This window comes from Callorhinchus milii, unplaced genomic scaffold, assembly GCF_018977255.1.
Source record: "Callorhinchus milii isolate IMCB2004 unplaced genomic scaffold, IMCB_Cmil_1.0 Scaffold1, whole genome shotgun sequence".
NCBI lineage: Eukaryota > Metazoa > Chordata > Chondrichthyes > Chimaeriformes > Callorhinchidae > Callorhinchus > Callorhinchus milii.
Window position 1 is genome coordinate 67,942,265 of NW_024704742.1, and position 20,990 is coordinate 67,963,254.

Genomic DNA, 20,990 nt, shown 5'->3' on the forward strand with positions numbered 1-20,990 from the left:
TTGAGATATTTAAACTACTGGGAAGGTGCTAAGGTACTAGTTGTTTAAATTGCTGTGTTGTATTTTTATTCTTTTAATCAGCCACGTGTCTGATGTATGCAGAAATTCATCAAACCAGACTGAGAGTTCCACATGTGTATGTCACTTACATATAGAAACTTCCCAGTTTCTGGTAGTATGGGCTTTCTCTCCCTCCCTCCTCGAAGGGCGACTCTGCTTAATTAAATTCCATAAAGTATTAGATGCAGGTTGGCGAAAGCAAAGACTTGGGGATTCCAGAGTATGCATTGGGGTTAACCATCTAAAACTACTTAGCTTTCCATTGAGATTACTATCTGGCAAGCTTCCTGCTGCTTGTCCAGCTGTGACCAGCATACCAGCTATGTCTTGGTTTGCATGGTTAATCCGAACTAAGCGGGAAGAATACCTTCCCCGGTTTGCCCCCCCAAATTCAGGCAACGAGTCAGGCTGGCCGGTACGTCATCAGCAATGCGGATCCGCTTAATTCAGGAACTTTACTACCAGACCGCCTCAGAGGTTTACCTTAATTCCCCATTCCATTGCCAAGCAAGTCAACTTCAAGCCAGTGCAGCCCCAGAAAGACTACTGACGTCCCCTGCTTCCTCCCCCTCAACCCTACCCTCCAGGATAGTCACAAGTTGGTCATTTGATATTCAACAAACAGGTTTCCCAAACTAGAAGGATAGTAGTTACCAGAAAACCTGTGAGCTTCCTGGTGGGTAGCACAACTCAGCATGAAATGCTTGAGAGCATTGCCACTATTTTCTTTCACACAGCTCAGTCTTGCTTCCTTAATTATCGAGGGACGCTTCAACCAATTGGAGGTGCGGGGTTTGAGCTGGTATTTCTCTGTATAGAAATCAAGGTGATTACAGAGACATGAGCATCTATTCGCAAGCACTGAACAGACTCCAGGTAACACCTTCCAGCTGTTGTCCCAAGTCTTTGAGTTTCTTCATCAGCTATTTGCTGGTCATCTGCCTTCAGTGTGGTTGAATCTATACATAGGCCAACAAATTTGGTATTCTAGAGGTCCATTTGAATGTCGCAAAGTAGGTTTACTGAACACCAACTGTTTATTCAGGTCCACATGTGTAACAAATAGACCGGAGCCCTCCCTCCTTACAGCTGCTTCTCTTTTTTACCTCAAATCACCTCACTGTTTACTCCTGGAATTCACAAACGGGCCAATGAAAACCGTTTTGCTGCATACCTAGGAACTCTGAACCCTGAAGGAGAAATGTTTGATTAGTTTTACTGGGGCCATCAAAATTCAGAGCCATTATTTTTGGTTGGACTCGTGGTTTCTAGAAGCAATTAAGAATGCAATGTTCATTACAGTGCTCATCCAAGAGCATTGAGGAAATCCAGGTTGAGAGAAGCAAAGGTTGTGTACAGTCTGAAGGAATTGATGAATAAGAATAGAATGTCAAAAAAATGAATCACTAACCACAGGTTAAGATTTGAGAGGAATCTCGTTAGTACATTGCGAAACGTGCCTTAAAGAGATTGCCAAACATATCTTCTCTGTCAGAATCCAGTGGATACAATGTAAGATCTATGTAATTTACTAAGATTTTGTGGTACATTATGATTCTAAAATTAAAAAAAACTTTTATTTATAAAAGCAGGACAAGATGTCGAGCTCTCAGGGACGTTGTCGCTTGTTCTATCTCAGTGTTGCAAAAGAATAAAAGACACTGTTCAGAAACTGGCTTCTGACCACAAGGACATTCACTGCAGTGTGTCACGAGTAGGAAAAGCCATTGACCGGGTAAGTCCATGCCAGTTTCTTCAATTGCTACGGGCAACTTTATTCTGATTAAAAGAGAGGTTTAGGTAACGTTAGAGTACAGTGGTTTCTTTAATGTATTAAGATTTGTAAGATATAGACATCAAAAGTTGATAAGACGTGTATAAGATATAAACAATAAGGCAGGGCCGTCAAATATTTTCATTAGGTGAGTTTTTAAAGCTAACTGATTCAAAAAGTAGCTCTAGATTGCAGTGATTTCTTTTTACTTAGTCTTACACTTTCAAATGTTTCAAAATTCACTAAATATCTACCTACCTTGTGTTATGTGCTGAACAGATTAATGAAGATAGAATGATTCTTTAAAGTATCGACCAAGCTTTTAAAACCAAATTTGTAAAGAATGATTCTAACATTTGTTTTGTTATGATTTTAAATTCCCCTGAAATTTCACAAATAGCTGCAATAACAACCATAAGGATTCTGTCACTAAACCAGAAAGCTTCAACTTTCTGATTTTATCTTTCTTGCACTTCAATATTGTTCACAAGATTGCAAGAGGGATTCGAATGAAGTAGGCCCTTCAGGTCATTTGATCTCATCCTTCCTGAACACTTAACCTCTCAGCTTCAGCATCAAGCTGTTTCTTAAACGAGGCCCATGTGTCCTGCCCTTTATCATCCTTCTTGTTAACCTGTTACAGACATTTGTTAACTCTTTGCACAAACAGTTTCACTGATGTCAATAGCACTCACCATGTAGAAAAATGTATATAAAAAAATGCTCTACTGCTTCCTCTTTTTAAAGAAATGTCTGCTTGAAACCTAAAAATACTATTTTGCTACAGATAGTTAACTTGTTTTTTCCCCCAGTCAGTAATGCCAGGTATGCACTGTTGATTATTGGTGCTAGCAGCTGTGTGGTTAAAATCCTTGCAGAACCTTAACAGGATTTGCCATCTTCTTTGCTAAAACAGAACATGGACAAATTAGCTAGATTCATTCATCTAATTAACCTGGCCCTGACTGTGGGACTGCTACAACAACAACAACAAATTATAATTGTATCCTGTTTTTCACTTCAGGAGGACGTCCCAAGGTGCTGGACAGTTAGGGATTTTGTCCCGACCTGGTGTTTGGGATCAGGTGGGGTGGAGGGCAGGGAGAGTAGGGATAGGAAGATGAATAACGTTGCAGCAGAGCCTGCTGAGCGGAGGGAGTGGACAGGTTGATATGGAGTTAGCAGGTCATCTTTATTCCCACAGCCATTCCCCACAGCTAGAGCTCAGATCAACACTGCCACCCAAATTATTTCTGCTCTATTTTGACATCCGGAAGCCTATTGTATTCCCCCCAGAACAAAATAAAGATGAGTTCTTCAGGACAAGCTACAGATTAGGAGACGCCTCAATGTTTTCTGTATTTGTAAATGTATGTTTTTGTTGGGTAGTATTTTTTGGTCACAAGATGCCATATTAGAACATTTCAAAATGCTAGGCATTTTAATGTCAAAGCCAGTTTATTGAGATTGAATTGGCCTTTAAATAAGATTTACAATCCTTGTATGTAAGTGGGGTGATTGTCCATTAAATGCGTTAACATTCTCGAAGCTAAATAAATGGTACTTAATATGGGTTGTAAACCTCCTTCATTAATAATGTAAATTATACCAATTTTTAGTGAAAAACGCTTCACTAATTAATGAGAAAAACATAGATAAAATTAACTGCAGAGTTCATATAGGACTGACATTATGTTTTAAATGGGATAAGAGTACTTGATCTGTAGCCTCAGTTTTGTAAACTTGAGTTGCAGAGGAAGGTACAGTTTACTAAGAATTTTCTTGTGTAGTTACAATTCTTGCTCTGTATGGTATAACAATTGCACCGTTTGGGTCTAATATGGACACTTACTAGGAAGCTTGTTGATGCACCAATGCTGTTGCTGCTTCTTGCTTTCCTATACTTTACACAGGCAAAAGGAAAATAATGAATCTCAAACAGTATACTGAACATTTTAATTCTAATGCACCTGTTACGAAGGCTATCTGATTCAATTGTTGTATCTGTTTCTCTCCATCCTCTGGCACCTCGAGTGCATTCTGAACAGTGGACTGACTGCAATGTAACTTTCCACAGAATATTGACTCAAACATGTTTTAAAAAACAAACTATTATTAATGTTCATATATAGCATTTCCCTTTTTGTACAATCTCTAAATATGCTGTTCTGTTGCTGTCTTCTCCTTTGTCTAATTCCAGGTCTTTCGGCACGTTTCCCCTTTCTTTATACTTACAGTAGATGCCAAATACTGCTCCTTTTATCCGCGAATGGGACAGAATTTTGCTACTAATCAGGTAAATTGGTTAATCTCTCCCACCCAAAATCTTTTTCTTTGGTACATCATTGTTCATTCTACTTTATTTTACTACTGTACCTTGCTCAGTGATTCCAATATAGTTTGAGTCAAACATTGCACTGCCACAGTCTGACTCTGCCAGCTTATATAATTTCATTACAAGTTTTATAAGCTTGTAACACTTGAGAATCCTCTGCTACCAAGCCAGGAATTACACCTTAAAACCAAGCTGACTTTTGTTCAAGGAAGGATAAGGGTGAATTTGGTATGCGTGAAGTTGGTATGTATGCCTATTTTATTTCTCTCACCCTTTTTATCATGTTGCAATGTGTTAAGCAAGTCAGAGGCTAACTCCCAACTTGTTTGAAGGCAGATTCTCGGTCATTGTATTTTTATTTTGTCTACTGACGCAACCAGTTTATTTAACCATAAAGAGCATAATGATAATAATTAATATTACTTGCATTTGATATGATGCAAAGCTATCTCAAAGCAATTCACAAGATTTCCTGTGAAATATAGTATCTGTATTTGTAGGTGAAGGTGGTAGTTAATTTACGGGCAGCAATGTGCACAAACAGCTATGAAGTAAATGACCAACTTTATTGAGGGGTATTGTTGGCCAGGACATTGGGGGATAAATTAATTACAATTCATTAAATTTAAGAATTGACCAGCTTGATAAATATACAAAATACTAAAGAGCAGCTATATCAAAAGTATTGAGATGATGATTATTATAATGTCCATTTTGATAATACTACCTCTGTATAGCAATTTATTAAATATCTTGAAAGTCTGAGTTTGCCAATTACTCTTGCTGCAGAAGCAAGGCTGAATAAAGTGGTTTGTGTTTGTTTCGATTTATATTTTCCCTTTTGCCAGTTCATATCATCTGGAAAATGTATGGAGAGTATCCTAACATTCAGGCACAGCAGTCAAAGAGAAATGGATTCCTGAAATATCCCGTAGAAAGATTTAATTTAATAACTATTTCATAAGAAATAATAATTGAATAGGAAGGAGAGACTTGGGTTTATACAGAAGAGAATGGAACATTTAGTGAGATTTAAAATTGACAAGTCTTAGAAACGTGTGGATATCTGAAACTTCATCATACGTTTACAACTTTGAAAATTGTGATTGGTTGGCCAATATTGAGTGGAAAATATTGCTGTGTAAAGCTCTGCATTGCATGGAGTTGGTTCATTGTAAAGTCACTGTACCTGGAATGCACTGGAGTTATGGATTAGACAAATTGGTTCCAAACTACAACAGATTGGAAGTTTGGTTTAAAAAAAAACGTTGTAATCCTCATTTTAAATACAACAGGTTAGAAGTCAAATTGCACACCTCTTAAACATGTCACCAGTTAGAGGCATCCTTTCTTAAACCTCTTCCAAAGCCATACTTTGGTTCCCTTTTGCACTGAGGTAGGCAGGGTCGACTCCTAAACTATATTTTTGCCTTTTTCCTCTCTTGGAAAGTGTTTGACTCCTCTGTTTCTTGTAGATAAATAACACAGCTGGATTTATTAACCTGTTGCGTGTAAACCTATGTACTCCTTTGTATAAAAATTGTTGCTTTCTAACAATTTATTCAGTGATTTTAATTAAAATGTGTTATAGGATTGAGAGAATTGAATATAATTTGCATTTATGTAATTATTTTTACGTCAGGAGGATGTCTCAAAGCACTTTACACGTATGAATGGGGGTGGTGGTGGGGTGCTCAGGATCTTAAATAATCATCGCCTTATATTTTACTTTCTTTGATTTTAATTACACTCCATTTCAACCATTTTGCCACCTGGAGAAATGGGGAATTTTGTTTTTACTTTAATGGTTATATTTCCCCTCTTGTATTTTTCCAGAGTTTTGATGCTGACATTAATGGAGTTGCGATAGATGGATGTTGGCAAACTGATAGCCAGCGACTCCTTAGTGAGGTGATGGTGGAACACTTCTTCCGACAAGGAATGCTGGATGTGGCAGAGGAGCTGTGCCAGGTACTGTAAGGGATGCTACTACTACTGAAGTCCCTTCCCAACTTAAACATCTTTCCTCAATTGACTAGTCCAACAAATAACTCACTGGAGAATGGATGAATATATATATATACACACACTGTATTTATACTTTGCACTCCATATAATTGCATGGAGGCTGGACCGGACAGATGCCATACAATTACCCGAGTTCTACTGATGTTAGTTCATAACTATATTTATAACAAAGGAACAGCATATTTATTACTTCAGGGCTAAATAAAGCATAACACAGTATATATCGACAACAAGCGCTCTGGGATGCTATCCTGCATGAGGGTATATAAATGCAAATTGTTATTAATTATGGTTTTAATGTATAAAATAGATGTTTTTAAAGTCCCTGTATGAATATGGACCCGATAGGTTTCTTCCATGTTATAAATTTCTATGTTAATGCTTTACACATTTTAGGAGTCCTGTAGCTCAGTGGTTAGAGCACCTCGTCTCGCAAGCGAGAGACCTGGGTTTGATTCCAGGCAGGGCGAAACCTTGGGCAAGCTTCCTTACTCCACACCCTGATAATAATCCCACAAGAAAACCCCCCAATAATAATTTGGTCACTCAATCCACGACTGTTTGTGGGACACTGCTGTGTGCAATTGGCTGCCGCGTTTCGCCCACAAAATATACAGTCAATTCACTTTGCAGTATATTCTGTGAAGCGCTTTGAGACATCTGGAAGCCTTGAAAAGCGCTATATCAAATGCAAGGATGATTATTTATTATTGTTTTGTAAGTTTTCAAGTGGGAACTGAATGTAAGGATGTTTTTTGTTAGCGGATACTATTGTATTAGTTTGCCATGATAGTTTTTCATGTGGTGAGTTCATGTTCTTGGCTGTGCCACTAGAAGAGAGCCTTTGGAGCCTTTAGACTTTAAATTATTGTTACAATTTAAGATTGTGCAGAATTTTGGAAAATTTGGTTTTAATTTTGAAGCCAGTTTTCTACAGATCTTATCAGGAACTATGAAAGACGTCTTTCAAATTCTGAATGAATTGAAGATAAAATGCTAAATCTTAAGACCAAGACACAGGGAGGTGGGAGAGGGAAGATGAGATAGAGTCACCAATATCTATCCAAATGCAGGACTTTGGCAAATACTTTGGTTGGATGTTGCCTACCCAACTTTGTCTCTAGACCAGGGAAATATTTATTTAAGCTCATTGTAGAATGTGCTGCGAATGAGATGAGCAACGATTGCAGTGGATTAGGGTCTTGTTTTTTTTAAAAAGGCTAAACATTGGGACTCTGTTTGTAATACTTGCTGTTTTATATCGAGGGATATGGAATTTTAGAAAAAAACTAGCTTCTTTTACAGACTGAGTTTAAGCAACAGTGGCTTAAACAGTTAAATTCCTGCAGAATGTGTTAAAAGCTGGTTAGTTACACATGTCCCCTTTTGCTTGCCTCCCCCCAGTCCACCCTTTGCTAAACTGACATTCTCAAGCAGAAGGTACAAGTGCTTTATTAAAGTTATTTGTCCTTCATCAAGAGCTGTTTTAATGAGGCTACATGCTGTGAGATGAGGAGGGTTGTATTAGTGTAGAATATTTGTAATCGTAGATGCTGTTGTAGTACATCACGTCAACCCTTTGAAGACAGGTGTCAGATATGGTGTTCCTCCACTTTTTCCTGCTAAAAATAACCTTTTGACTTTTGGACATTAAAGAGTGCTTACCGAGATTGAGTTAACTACTCTGATCTTAATCAGACCAGACCACTTTATTTCAAAGCGAATTTCTCCAAATGCAATGCATTTAGAGCCAGTGTAATGCAAAACTTCTGAGAGATATGTAGTCCATTTGTCGCCTTGAGAATAATTTGTATTGAAATCCATCTGCTGTGTAATGTGCTCATGTGTCTGTTAGGAAGCTGGTCTGTGCATAGAAGGAAACCAAAAGGAGCCATTTGTAGAACTGAATAGAATCTTGGAGGCACTCAGAATAAGAGATCTAAGACCTGCACTAGAGTAAGTGACTTTTTTTTACAGTAATTGTTGCTAATGTACCTACGCATCGTTGCGTTTGGCATATTGCTTTTATGTTAGATTTTGGTATGTAAAAATTAAGTGAACATTGCAGTTCATATTGACAAAATCTGTATATTTGTATTCTATCTATAAAGTAGTAATGTTCAATAAGAATGACTTTCTTTACCTTTAAACATTTTCAAGCGTTTAGCAGACTATGAATAAAATTATTCCAAAATCAGATGTGTAACACGTCCATTTATATTCTAATCCAGCAGAAGAAATGATGCACAAATATTTATCAGTTAAACATAGTGGTAAATTATTTATTAAATGTGCATTATGGTTCTGTTTCCTTTGTAACCTAAGCTACATGAGTGGACATGATTTCTTAAAATCTGAGTCTGTTTTTTTTTGCAATAATATGATATTTTCAGTGAAGTATCTTGATTTTATTTCAATATAGCAGAGAGCTAATTATCTAAATAGATTGGGACAGATGACAGATAAGCAAAAATGCGGGTATTTGGAAATCACGCAAAATACCAATTTGGCTACTGTGCTAACTAAAACATTAGTAGAATGTGACACTACGGAAACAGACCATTTAGCCCAACTAGTCCGTATCTGTGTTTATGATGAACCTCCAGCCCTCCTAAACCCCTCTTCCATGTCCCTCTATGATATCACTGTAGCCAAATACTGTGTTCTTCATGCTCTCTCTTGTGTGTTCTCTCGGCCACATGCTTTGTCTCTTTTGTGCTCTCTGCCAGGCTTTTTGGCTCTCTCCTCAATTTTTGCGTGCTCTCTCCTTCACGCTTTTTCCATGTCCAGCCCATATCCACTTGTACTTCTGAATCCCATGTAGATAAACAGATATGTGCATAAACTGCAGTTGTACTGTACAAAAATGAGACATAGAAACAAATATTTTGTACATCACCTTTTTTAAAAATTCTGCGTATATAGTATAACATGACTGAGTGTGTACAATGCACACTAATGATCTACAACATAGCTCAGTGTAGTATTGCACATATTGGTCTCCATTTAGTCTTTGTACCATGAGGTGTACAAAGGACTCAATCTTTGCTTTTAAAAAAAATGTTAACATAGACAGCCAGTTGTTTCAGAAATCGGCAAGCAACATCAACTTTTACATACCCCACTCACGCAGTGTAGCATTTCAAAGCACTGAATGGTATACATTCTACAAAAATTAAATTTATTTTAAAACTAAAATTATCATTACATGTTGTATCAACAGAATGATGCATCGTGAGAAGACTTTTTTATTGTATAACTATTGCACATAAATTTATTCGTCAGGGCTCTGCCCTTGATCCTCTCCTCTTCAACATGTACATGCCCCCTCTTGGTGACATCATCCGCAGACATGGGGTCAACTTCAACATGTATGCAGACGACACCCGACTCTATCTCTCTGCGTCCACCCTCAACTCCAGGACTATTGCTGTCCTGACAGAATGTCTGTCAGACATCAAATCGTGGCTGAGAGATGACATCAACAAGACCGAGGCTCCCATCAGCGCCTCCACACCTTAGGCACTGGCAGCATCACCATCCAGGGATGCACACTCCACCTCACTGAACCAGTCCGGAAACTTTGCATCTTGTTTGGCCCTCAACTGTCCTTTCTACCCCACATCTGTGCCTTGACCTACTCTGCCTTCCCCCACCTCTTCCACATCGCCCAGCTCCGCCACTGCCTATCAGGCCACCAAAACCCTCATCCATGCATTTATTACATCTAGGCTCGACTACACCAACCACCTACTTGTCGGTCTTTCCAACTTTTCCCTCCACCAGCTGTAGATCATCCAGAACCCTGCAGCTCGTGTCCTCTCCTGCACCATGCTCCGTGACCCTATCACCCCTCACCCTCACCCAGCTCCACTGGCTTCTCATCGTCCAGAGGATAAAGTTCAAAATTCTCGTACTTGCCTTCAAAGCCCCCCGTGGACTTGCTCCTTCCAACCTTCTGTGATTTGCTAAGCCCATATCAATCTGTCCACTCCCTCCACTCAGCAGGCTGTGGCTTGCTTCTCATCCCCCGCCTGGCCCATCCCACCATCGCAGTCAGGCCTTCAGACTCTACGCCCCAACCTTTTGGAACTCCATCCCACAGTCCCTTCGCCTTGCTCCCTCCCTTGCCTCCTTCAACAACAACAAAAATTACATTTTTTATAGCCTTTCACGTCGGGAGGATGTCTCAAGACCCTCCTCTTCGACCATGCCTTTGAACCACCTATCCTACCTGCCCTCTAACACTCCTGATCCCAACCCCCTGCTTAGGTCCAAATTCCTGACTGTCTAGCATTTTCGGACGTCCTCCCGATGTGAAAGGCGCTATACAATGTAATTTGTTGTTGTAACAGGCCTTGTTCATAAATCGTTAGTGTTCAGTATCATTAGTTTTACCGTTAGACTTAAATTTATAGTACTTCTAAAAAAGAGAGACATTTCTCATCTTTATATCCCCCATATTTTCCTCAAATCTAAAATGAGTTCAGTCACATTTTGATGACCTTAGTTATTGGTATCCGCCTCAACAGTACAGACTTTACAGCTTGAATGTACCATCTGCTCTCTGAACAAGCTGCCATACAACCAGATCCCAAGTGTGGTTACAGTGTGATTATAACAAAGATTATGCCTTAAACTGCTGTTGGTCTTCATATACAGTAACTGACAAAAATTGTCATTTTTAATGGTTTGTTCAGCTCAAGTTTAATTTTTTGAGATACAATTGCATTTTTAAAAAGTAGTTTAGTTATTTTTAGTTTTTTTNAATGTTATTGTAGTGCCAAAAAGTAATTATGCGTCATGATGATGCACTCCAGTGCTGGCTTGACAGTAAACTTCTTCATTAGATAATCATTTTAAAGGACTGATGTCTTTTGATAAATATGTATGAGACTTGTACTTTTGACACAAAAAGAAATCTTCAGAATTGGCGCCTCTTCATTCCTGAGGTGGTGTTCTGAGAATGTTCGGTTTAATTATCATTATTGTTATACTATAGTTTCAAATTTGCTGAAACTCGCAAAAGTCTCACTTCTGTCCTAAAAATAGCGTTATTTTTGAATGCTAAATTACCATTTTACTCAGTTTGAAAGTTCTATGAAATGATTGAAAATACGTTTCAATGCTTCAGATATTGTAACCTTCAAAGCATAGTTAACTGATCATCAAAGGTTGATTACACTGACCAAAATGTAGTTGTAGCTACAATATTCTACACTAACAGGTCTAGATTTTGTAATAGAGCAGTTCATTATTTATTCAGTAAACCTTCACTGTTTTCATTTCAAATGTGAATTAACAGTTCTGTACTAACAGGCTGTACCTAACTGTGATAACTCATTTGCTTATAGGTGGGCAGTTTCAAACCGTGAAATGTTGATGGCTCAGAACAGCTCTCTTGAGTTCAAGCTTCACAGATTGTATTTTATTAGCCTGTTAATGGGGGGTAGAGAAAACCAGAGGGAAGCACTACAGTATGCCAAGAACTTCCAACCGTTTGCTTTACATCACCAGAAAGGTAAGCGAGACCTTGGTTCAAATAATAATCTGATAATCCTTGCATTTGATACAGCGCCTTATCACATCATTGAGGTGTCTCAAAGCTCTTCACAGAATATACTGTAAAGTGAATTGAATGTATTTTGTGGGCGAAGCGGTGGAGTCTTGTAATGTGGAAGTTTGGATCCATAAATTCCCTACCTGCCTTATAATGAGGTTTACAGCTCGCAAGATCCTAGAAGTTGTCTAGTTTTAGTCCTGGAATTGACTGGAATGCAGCAGCCAGCTACATGCATATGCAATGAATGGAGTCTACATGTCATTCACATTATAGACTACTTAAACTGTGGCGAGGAGTGTTCTAATGGGATTGCACAGGGTCGTAAATATTTATATTTTAGACAGTATAATTTATGTAGCCCTTTTCACATTGGGAGGACATCTCAAAGCACTTGACACTGCTGGCTGGGTAGATAGAAGCTGAGGGGATGGGGAAGGGGAAGAAGACCGAAAGCGTAGTGAAAAAGCAGTCTTTTGCATTACTTTTTTTTAACCACCCCCTACCACAAAAAAATTGGTTAGTCAATCCAAGGCTGTTGTAGGATGTGCACAATTGGCTTCTAATAATAATAATAATAATCCTTGCATTTAATATAGCGCTTTTCACATCTTCCAGACGTCCCAAAGCGCTTCACAGAATATACTGTAAAGTGAATTGACTGTATATTTGTGGGCGAACGCGGCAGCCAATTGCACACAGCAATGTCCCACAAACAGTCATGGATTGAAAATGACCAATTTATTATTGTTTTTTTTTGAGGGATTATTATTAGGCTCTGTGTGGAGTAAGGAAACTTGCCCAAGGTTTCGCCCTCTGCCTGGAATTAAACTCAGGTCTCTCACTTGCAAAGCGAGTGCTCTAACCACTGAGCTACAGGACTCCACAATTCTGTGTTTCGCCCACAAAATGCAGTCAAATCCACTTTACAATATTGTCTATATTCTGTGAAGTGACGTGGTAAGGCGCTATATCAAATGCAAGTATTATTGTTGCTTAGGTAAAGGATTTAGAAACCCTGTTACAACAACAACAACAAGATTCCATTTATAGAGCGCTTTTCACGTCGGGAGGACGTCCCAAGGTGCTGTACAGTTGGGTCAGGACCTGAGCATGGGGGGAAATTGGAAGGGAGGGAGCGAGGAGGGGGAAATGGTCAGGGTGAGGGGAGGGAAGGAGCGAGGAGGGGGAAGAGAGTCGAGAGGGGAGGTGAAGGCACGGTCGAAGAGAAAGGTCTTGAGACCGGCCTTGAAGGAGGAAAGGGAGGAGGCGGCGAAGGCACTGGGGGATGGAGTTCCAGAGCCAAGGGGCTGAGAGGCTGAAGGCCCGGCCACCGATGGTAGGGCGTTTGGGGCGGGGGATGTGGAGCAGACCGGAGCCAGAGGAACGGAGGGTACGGGCAGGTAGGTAGAGGGGATAGTAGGTCAGAGAGGTAGGAGGAAGCAAGGCCGTGAATGGCCTTGTAGGTGAGGATGAGGATCTTGAATTCGATCCTCTGGGGATGGGGACCCAGTGGAGGCGAGCGAGGGTGGGAGTGATGTGGTCGCGGTGTCTGGTGCGGGACAGTACATGAGCTGCAGAGTTCTGAATGACCTGCAGTGTGGAGGGAGGTGGCGGGAAGGCCGGCGAGGAGAGAGTTCCCATAGTCCAGCCTTGAGGTGACAAAGGCGTGGACCAGAGTTTCAGCAGTGTGAGGGGTGAGTCTGCCGTAGTCTGGCGATGTTTCGGAGGTGATGGAAGGCGGTGCCAGTTGTGGCGAGGATATGAGGAAGAAAGGACAGCTCAGGGTCGAACAGAACCCTGAGGTTCCTGACTGACTTTGAGAGGTGGAGAGTGCAGCCTTGGATGCTGATGCTGTTACTGCACATTTGCATCTGTTACTGTTGAAGAAAAGTGCTGAACATACAAATGTGTTTAAATATCCCGTTAGATTATTATTAGAATGCTTTACGGCTGAGAGGAAAGCAAGACACAATAAAAAGTATGCTTTTATAAAGCAAAGGGATACATTGTAAGTTCACATGGAAATTGGTTTGGTTTGGAAAATGTTTCAAGTTTCAGTGAAAAAATGTTTTGTGTTTGTTTGATTCAACAGACATCCAGGTGCTGATGGGAAGCCTAGTTTACCTAAGGCAGGGAATAGCAAACTCACCATATGTGCACCTGCTGGACTCTAACCAGTGGGCTGATATTTGTGATATCTTCACCAGGGATGCCTGCTCACTTCTTGGACTCTCAGTGGAATCGCCTCTTAGTGTCAGGTATGAATATCTGTTTATATTCAGCATGTTGCTTCATTCCTCTGGGTCTGGCCTCCTCCTCCCCCCCCCCCCCCCCGAGTCCTCCACTCCACCCTCGGCGGCTGTGCCTTCAGCTACTATGCCCCGAGGCTCTGGAACTCCCTTCCTCACTCCCTTCACCTCGCTCCCTCTCTTCCTATTTTCAGGTATCTGCTGAAGACCTTTCTTTTTGACCGCGCCTTTGGTCACCTTCCTCCCCCTCCCCCTGGCTCGCCCCTGGGATCTGTTACTGTGAAGTGCTCTGAGACCCCATCCGGCGTGGAGGGCGCTATATAAATCCAAGTTGTTGTTGCAATTAAAAGGAAGCTAGATATATGTGGGGGTGAAGGAAATAGAGGGATATGGGAGGGGAGTAAGCAGTAGGTGGAGACTGGCATGGACTAGTTATAATAATAATAATAATAATCCTTGCATTTGATATAGCACTTTTCACGTCGGGAGGACGTCCCAAAGTGCTTCACAGAACACACTGTAAAGTGAATTGACTGTATATTTGTGGGCGAACGCGGCAGCCAATTGCGCACAGCAATGTCCCACAAACAGTCATAGATTGAAAATGACCAATTTATCATTATTTTTGGTTTTGGAGGGATTATTATTAGGCTCTGTGTGGAGTAAGGAAACTTGCCCAAGGTTTCGCGCTGCCTGGAATTGAACTTGGGTCTCTCACTTGCAAAGCGAGTGCTCTAACCACTGAGCTACAGGACTCCATGTTAACTTTATTGAAGCTGATTACAATTCAAGTGAAGGGTTTCACGATAGGATCTTTTGCCAGATTATATTTCATGTTATTTTTCAAGACTCCCATTATATCCTCCTATCTGATTCGGTTTGGATGAAAATTGTTGTTTATAACATGGAAACTTCTGAGCAAATCCTAGTGTTTTGTTAAATTGCTATATCTATTCATCATTTCATTTAGTTTTTCAGCAGGATGTATTGCACTGCCAGCTCTCATTAACATCAAGGCAGTCATTGAGCAGCGACAGTGCACTGGAGTATGGAATCAGAAAGATGAGTTGCCAGTAAGTACATACTGTATTCAAATTATATGCAAACTTATAGCCCACACCTGCCCCGCCCCACGAATAGCGGTCGAGCCTTCAGCCTTTCTGCCCCCACCCTCTGGAACTCCATCCCGTAATCCCTTAACCTCGCCCCCTCCTTTACCTCCTTTAAGGCCCGTCTCAAGACCCTCCTCTTCCACCGTGCTCCAGTTACTCTCCTACCCTCACCCTCCCTGCCCTCCACCCCTCCTGATCCCAACCCACGGATCAAGTCTAAATTCTTGACCATATAGTACCTTGGGCTGTCCTTCCGATGTGAAAGGTGCTTTATAAATGTTGTTGTTGTAAACATTGAAGCTCGGCTGAATATTTGATGTAAATTCAAATTGCAGAAATGGCAGCCAGGACCAAGCTCAATGGTGATTCTTGTTCATGTCAGTGATAGTCATACATGACCGACCTACTAGCTATGCCATTCAAAAAGATTATCTCCAATTGGCAAGAGACAACAAGGTTGTTCCTCACACAATGTGTTAGAGGGCTTGGATCACATTAATTCCTGACATCCTAACACTGCCAGTGAACTCAGTCCTAGTAGAATAAGGATATCAAGGGGTATGGTGAAAAGGCAGGATTTGGTACTGAAAGGTCAGATATAATCTAAAAATCAGGCAGAGCAATTTTAATGGGCTGAATGGCCTTCTTCTGTTCACTGTATTCCTACACTCAATGTGTTTGGGTTGTCTCAGGCCAGTTCTTGAGGAGGAGGGGTCAATCGTGCAAAACTGCCTCTATTCTGCATCATTTTGGCACACCGTTGATGATCCTTCTCAGAGATGATTAGCATGGCTGATGAGCTGGATAGAATCAGACCACGCAGTAAGAGTTTGAGGTAATGATGTACCGCTTAGGGTACGTTGTACATAGGGTACTTTGAAGTGCTTAATAGTGTTATGTGATATCTGAATTTGGAACATTCCCCGATTTCCTTGATGCATGTATAAATTCACTAGAAATATATTCAGTTTATCCTAGTTCATTAAGACAAAAATTAAGTTCTGTTTGTTTTCAAAAAACACGGTTCATCTCCACTATCAAACTGTTTACACCTGCATACTAACCATCATTGACTTTTGATGTGATGTGACCTATTTTTTGTGTGTGATTTTGTTTTAGATTGAAGTAGACCTTGGTAAAAAATGTTGGTACCACTCAATATTTGCCTGCCCAATCCTCCGGCAACAGACAACAGAATCAAATCCACCTATGAAGCTAGTCTGTGGGCACATAATCTCACGAGATGCTCTGAACAAAATGATTAATGGAAGCAAGTAAGTCCCATCATAAAATTCTGCAAACCGGCCATGACATTTTGTTACTAGGTCAGATCCTCTTTATGAGCATTTGATTATTACATTCCAAACATCTATCAAGTCATATAAGGACTTCTGTAAAGTATTATTTATATGCATGCTAGTGAAGCCTGGTGTTTTATTGTGAACCTCTACCTCTGAATGACCAGACAAGCTAGGACTCTTCAGTGGAAAATAAATGTCTTAAAAGAGAACCTTGTAGAAATGTTTCAAATATTAAATTAGTTAGAGAAAATGAACCCAGATAATGTTAGGATATCTATGACAGAAGTACAAGTGGCCCCAGGTTCAGAATTATGAAGGACGATGCCAAGACAGAATTTTGTACGTATTTCTGTACTGTATGCAGAGGATAATTCATTTTCTGGAAAGTGTGATTGGAGAATGTGGTTGACACTGAGACACTGGGCTCTTGTTTTTCAAATAAAAAAGCAACGTGATGCAGTACGGGAAGAGTGTAGGTATTCTGGAGGGCTGAGATTTCTTGTGATTTTGTTCATACAAATTTACATTAGTAATGCAAATTGTCTGCCAATGTCACTTGAATGATAGCACTCCACTCGAGGTATGTCAGACCTGGATCCATTGAAATGCTGGATCCATTAAAATTTTCAAGCCCGGTGGATAGATATTTGTTAGGTGATGGTATCACGGGATACGGGGCAAGGGCGGGTAATTGGAGTTGAGGTACAGATCAGGCGTGATCTTGTAGAACACGGAACAAGCTAATGGACTGAATGGTCTACTCCTGTTCCTATGTTCCTATGACTCAGGCTGTTTCAAAAAATGTCCTTAAATACCTTTGCCACAGCGTCTGAAACTGTCCGATGATTCCTCCTTTGGTTCCGTTAATACTAATTATTTTCTTAGGACAGTCTAAGAGGGTTCCTATGAGGAATTATTCACCATAACAATACAGAAATTTCTATTCCTTTTGTATTGGAAAAAGTTAGGACTTCTTCCACTAGTGTACTCGCTTCATTCAGAAGTAAAAGTTTTATGTTTTCAATACAGATAATCATTCAGGTGGTTCACTGGGCAAAATGCTAATACTGGGAGGGTGTATTCACATAGGCATTGTAGAAACCCACAGGAAATGCTTTCATCCTTTGAACGTTCAACCTTATACACAGGAAATGCTTTCCTGTGTATAAGGTTGAACGTTCAAAGGATGAGAGGTGTTTTTTTTTGTCTACCTCTCTATTCATCTTAGAGGAGAGAGGAAAGTTCTAAACGTGTATTCTACCTGAATCTTGTTGAAGAGTCCCGAGAAGGAAAGGTAGGATGGTCAGGATATCATTTTGTTATTTTTATTTCTTGGGAGAACATTTTATGACTCATTCCCACTGTTCTCCCTGGGATCAACTGCAAAATTCAGATGAAGTACACTGATTATGAGAACTTTATACTCTACAGCTCTAAGTTAATTTACTTGCATGTGGTGGTTGAACAAAGAAAGAAACCTCTCATTCTTTGAATGTTCAAAGTTTACATGCTAACCCTTTTCTCTCCACCTACCTTTGTAGTTTGACCTAATGCAGGCACGACCTTGCTTTTTATGTATTAGGCCATTCATTGTGTCAATTGCTGCTCTTTCATTTTACAAACTAATCTAGGTCTATACCTGCAGCAGTTGCAGAGAAGCCATGTTCCTCTTTGGAAAGGGTGCCTTCCCCTCCATTCGATGATGGCCTGTTCAGTTGTAGGGAGCTACTGAACTACAGTTAGCACATTCTAAATCAAAGAATACAACCTTCATAATTTCTCAATTTAAAGTTCATATTTGGTATAATGTTACTCATTTCTTGTTATAAATATTATCGTTATAAAGTGCTGTTGCTGTGAAATTTGCCGCATTACCTAATAGTCAACATTGGGGTAAAAACATAATTTATGTACCCAAAACGTATTCCATGAAAATACATTCAGTAAAGTGTTCATTATTAATAATAATAATACTAATGATAAATTATTAATTTAATTAATTTATTAATTTAATTATTTTATTATTAATGACAAATAAAAAAATGCAAGGATTATTATTATTAAATAATAATTCATCACTGTTTGTGGGACACTGCTGTGGACAATTGGCTGCCACGTTTCACCCACAAAATATCGTCAATTCACTTCACAACATATCCTGTGAAGCGCTTTGAGATGTCTCAACAACGTGATAAGACGCTATATCAAATACAAGGATTATTATTATTATAATTGTACTGTGTGTTTCTGACAGATTGCTTTGTTTTTTTTTCTAATAAGAATCTGACGTGTGCTCAATTCCTAGATTAAAATGCCCGTATTGTCCGATGGAGCAGGCGCCAGGTGATGCAAAGCAGATCTTCTTCTGAGGAGCATTAGAGAATTGTGTATATTGTAACACTGGTTTGGGAAGTGCTGAACATTTTGTTGTCCTGTTGGACTAATGCTTATTAAGTTTCAGAGTGGTGTGTACACGCCAATGTATATTTGAGACGGACAGAGGAGGAAAACTACTGGATATATATTAGTTATAATAGGGCTTTTGAATAGTCTTGGACTTGGTATTTGATCAAGTGAATACACCAGCACTCACCATTTCATGCAGTTATTTTATATTGAAACAATACACAGTGCATTTTTTAACTTAATGGATATGTAATCACCCATGAAAAATGCATTTAATGATTCCTCCTATTATCATTGTCATTACATGGGTTATATTTGAGTTTTGCTTTTTTAAAATAAAAGTTATCAGTGTGATTTTCATCTTGGAAAAACTGAATGTATGAGTAGATGATAACTATTGGTGGATGTTTGCATACCTTTTTATGTTCATTTGATTGAGGTAGCTTTGATATACTTTCATGTAATTTTTTTCCTGATAAATTTAACACAAAACTCAAACGTTGAGTGGGCATATATTGGGCCCCGAGGGGCTAATTATTTAAATTTACTGTAAATTTAAATAAGCTTTTTGCTTAGCTAATAGAGCACAAAGTATTGGCATGGGGGGAAAAAGATGCATGAAGGATAAGCTTGTATGAGTTTTTTGCTTCAAATAGATAACTTAGTTAGCTGTATGATGCCATGTCCAATACATAACTACAACATTGAAATATAAACTGAAAAAAAACGATTAAACACATTCTATACAAAATCTATTTTGTGTATTCTGTATTCTGCACCACCATCTTATATTGAAGGACAGACCAAGTTTGTGTATCAATGCAATTCCACTTGGATTTTCTTGATGTTTTTAAATCTTGTTTTCTTGAATATATTTTATGAAGGAAGTATTGTTGGTGTGCATATTGGGAAGAAAATCTTAAATGCTGTACTGGTATGTGGATGGCTTACATTAAATTAAGAATATATACATTTGATTTTACGCGCCCAGTGTAGTTTTTCTTCCTTTTGATTGATTTATTTCAACAACAAGCAATTACATCTGTTTTGCGCCTTTCACATCAGGAGGACTTCCCAAGGTGCTGGAGAGTCAGAGATTTGTACCCGAGCAGGAGGTGGGATCAGGAGGGGTGGAGCGCAGGGAGGGTAGGAGGGTGACTTAAGGCCTGGCCAAAGAGTAGGGGAGGGAGTAAAGCGACGGGAAGGAAGGACAGCTGGGGGTCGAACCGGACGCCCAGATGGTGCACTGTTTCGGTGAGTCTGAGGGAGAGCCCAGGGAGGTTGAAGAGTTCAGATCCGCAGGATTGAAGACGTTGACGGGAGCCAAGGAGTATGGCTTCCGTATTGTCCATATTCAGCTGCAGGAAGTTTGCACTCATCCAGGCCTTGATGTCTGCCAGACAAGCTGATAGAACATTGGCGGACCTGGAGTTGGTACTGGAGGAGGCAACGTATATTTGTGTGACATCCGCATACATGTGGAAGTTTACCCTGTGTCTGCAGATGACATCACCAAGAGGGAGCATATAGATAAGGGAAAGAAGAGGCTCAAGGATGGAGCCCTGGGTTACCCCGCAGGTGGCCGGGCAGGGCCGGGAGGAGAAACCATTGTAACTTTCATGTTCCAAGCTCACAGGTTCTGTGCATTTTGATGATTTTGATTGCAGGTTTAGTTCTCTGGATATAAAATTATATTCCAGCTGTAGATCATACATTTTGTGAATGTAACCAAGGAGTGCAAATACAGTTGTGACACAATTTAACATTTTTCTTTCAATTTAAACAAGATGAATAGATTTCTAGGTGTTCTACATTGGGCATTGGTTGCTAGAGCAAGGAGGTGAATTTGAACTTTAGAAGACACTGGTTGGGCTACAGTTGGAGTGTTGCAAACCACCTGTGGAATTTTGTCCCAATACCTGTTTTAAATCAGAGGCTATTTCAAGAACAAATAACATTTTAAAAGGCAATCTTAAATCAATTAATTGACTGCCAAATTTGACCCACAAAATATATATATAGTCAATTCACTTTACAGCATATTGTGTGAATATGTTGTCTCAAAGTCATGATAAGGCGCTGTATCAAATGAAAGGATTCTTATTATTAATCGATAGTTTATGCACACGTGAACAAAATATTTTTAGGAAGCGAGAAATTTT

The 20,990-nt window shown here is 39.7% G+C and overlaps 1 protein-coding gene across 3 annotated transcripts in view; it reads left to right on the plus strand.

Moving 5' to 3' along the window:
* Window positions 1–19,805, plus strand: part of LOC103181486 (E3 ubiquitin-protein ligase RMND5A) — a 34,195-nt gene extending 14,390 nt beyond the window's left edge. For 2 of the 3 annotated variants that reach the window (XM_042343503.1, XM_007898002.2), the window contains 9 exons: window positions 1,650–1,795; window positions 4,035–4,130; window positions 6,006–6,140; window positions 8,053–8,153; window positions 11,552–11,718; window positions 13,853–14,018; window positions 14,980–15,082; window positions 16,241–16,395; window positions 18,728–19,805. In XM_042343503.1, coding sequence (XP_042199437.1) covers window positions 1,650–1,795; window positions 4,035–4,130; window positions 6,006–6,140; window positions 8,053–8,153; window positions 11,552–11,718; window positions 13,853–14,018; window positions 14,980–15,082; window positions 16,241–16,395; window positions 18,728–18,791 — 1,133 coding nt within the window. In that variant the 3' untranslated portion in view covers window positions 18,792–19,805. The remainder of the gene's footprint in view (window positions 1–1,649; window positions 1,796–4,034; window positions 4,131–6,005; window positions 6,141–8,052; window positions 8,154–11,551; window positions 11,719–13,852; window positions 14,019–14,979; window positions 15,083–16,240; window positions 16,396–18,727) is intronic. The other variant, XM_007898003.2, reaches the window with a different exon arrangement.
* Window positions 19,806–20,990: the final 1,185 nt, after the last annotated feature.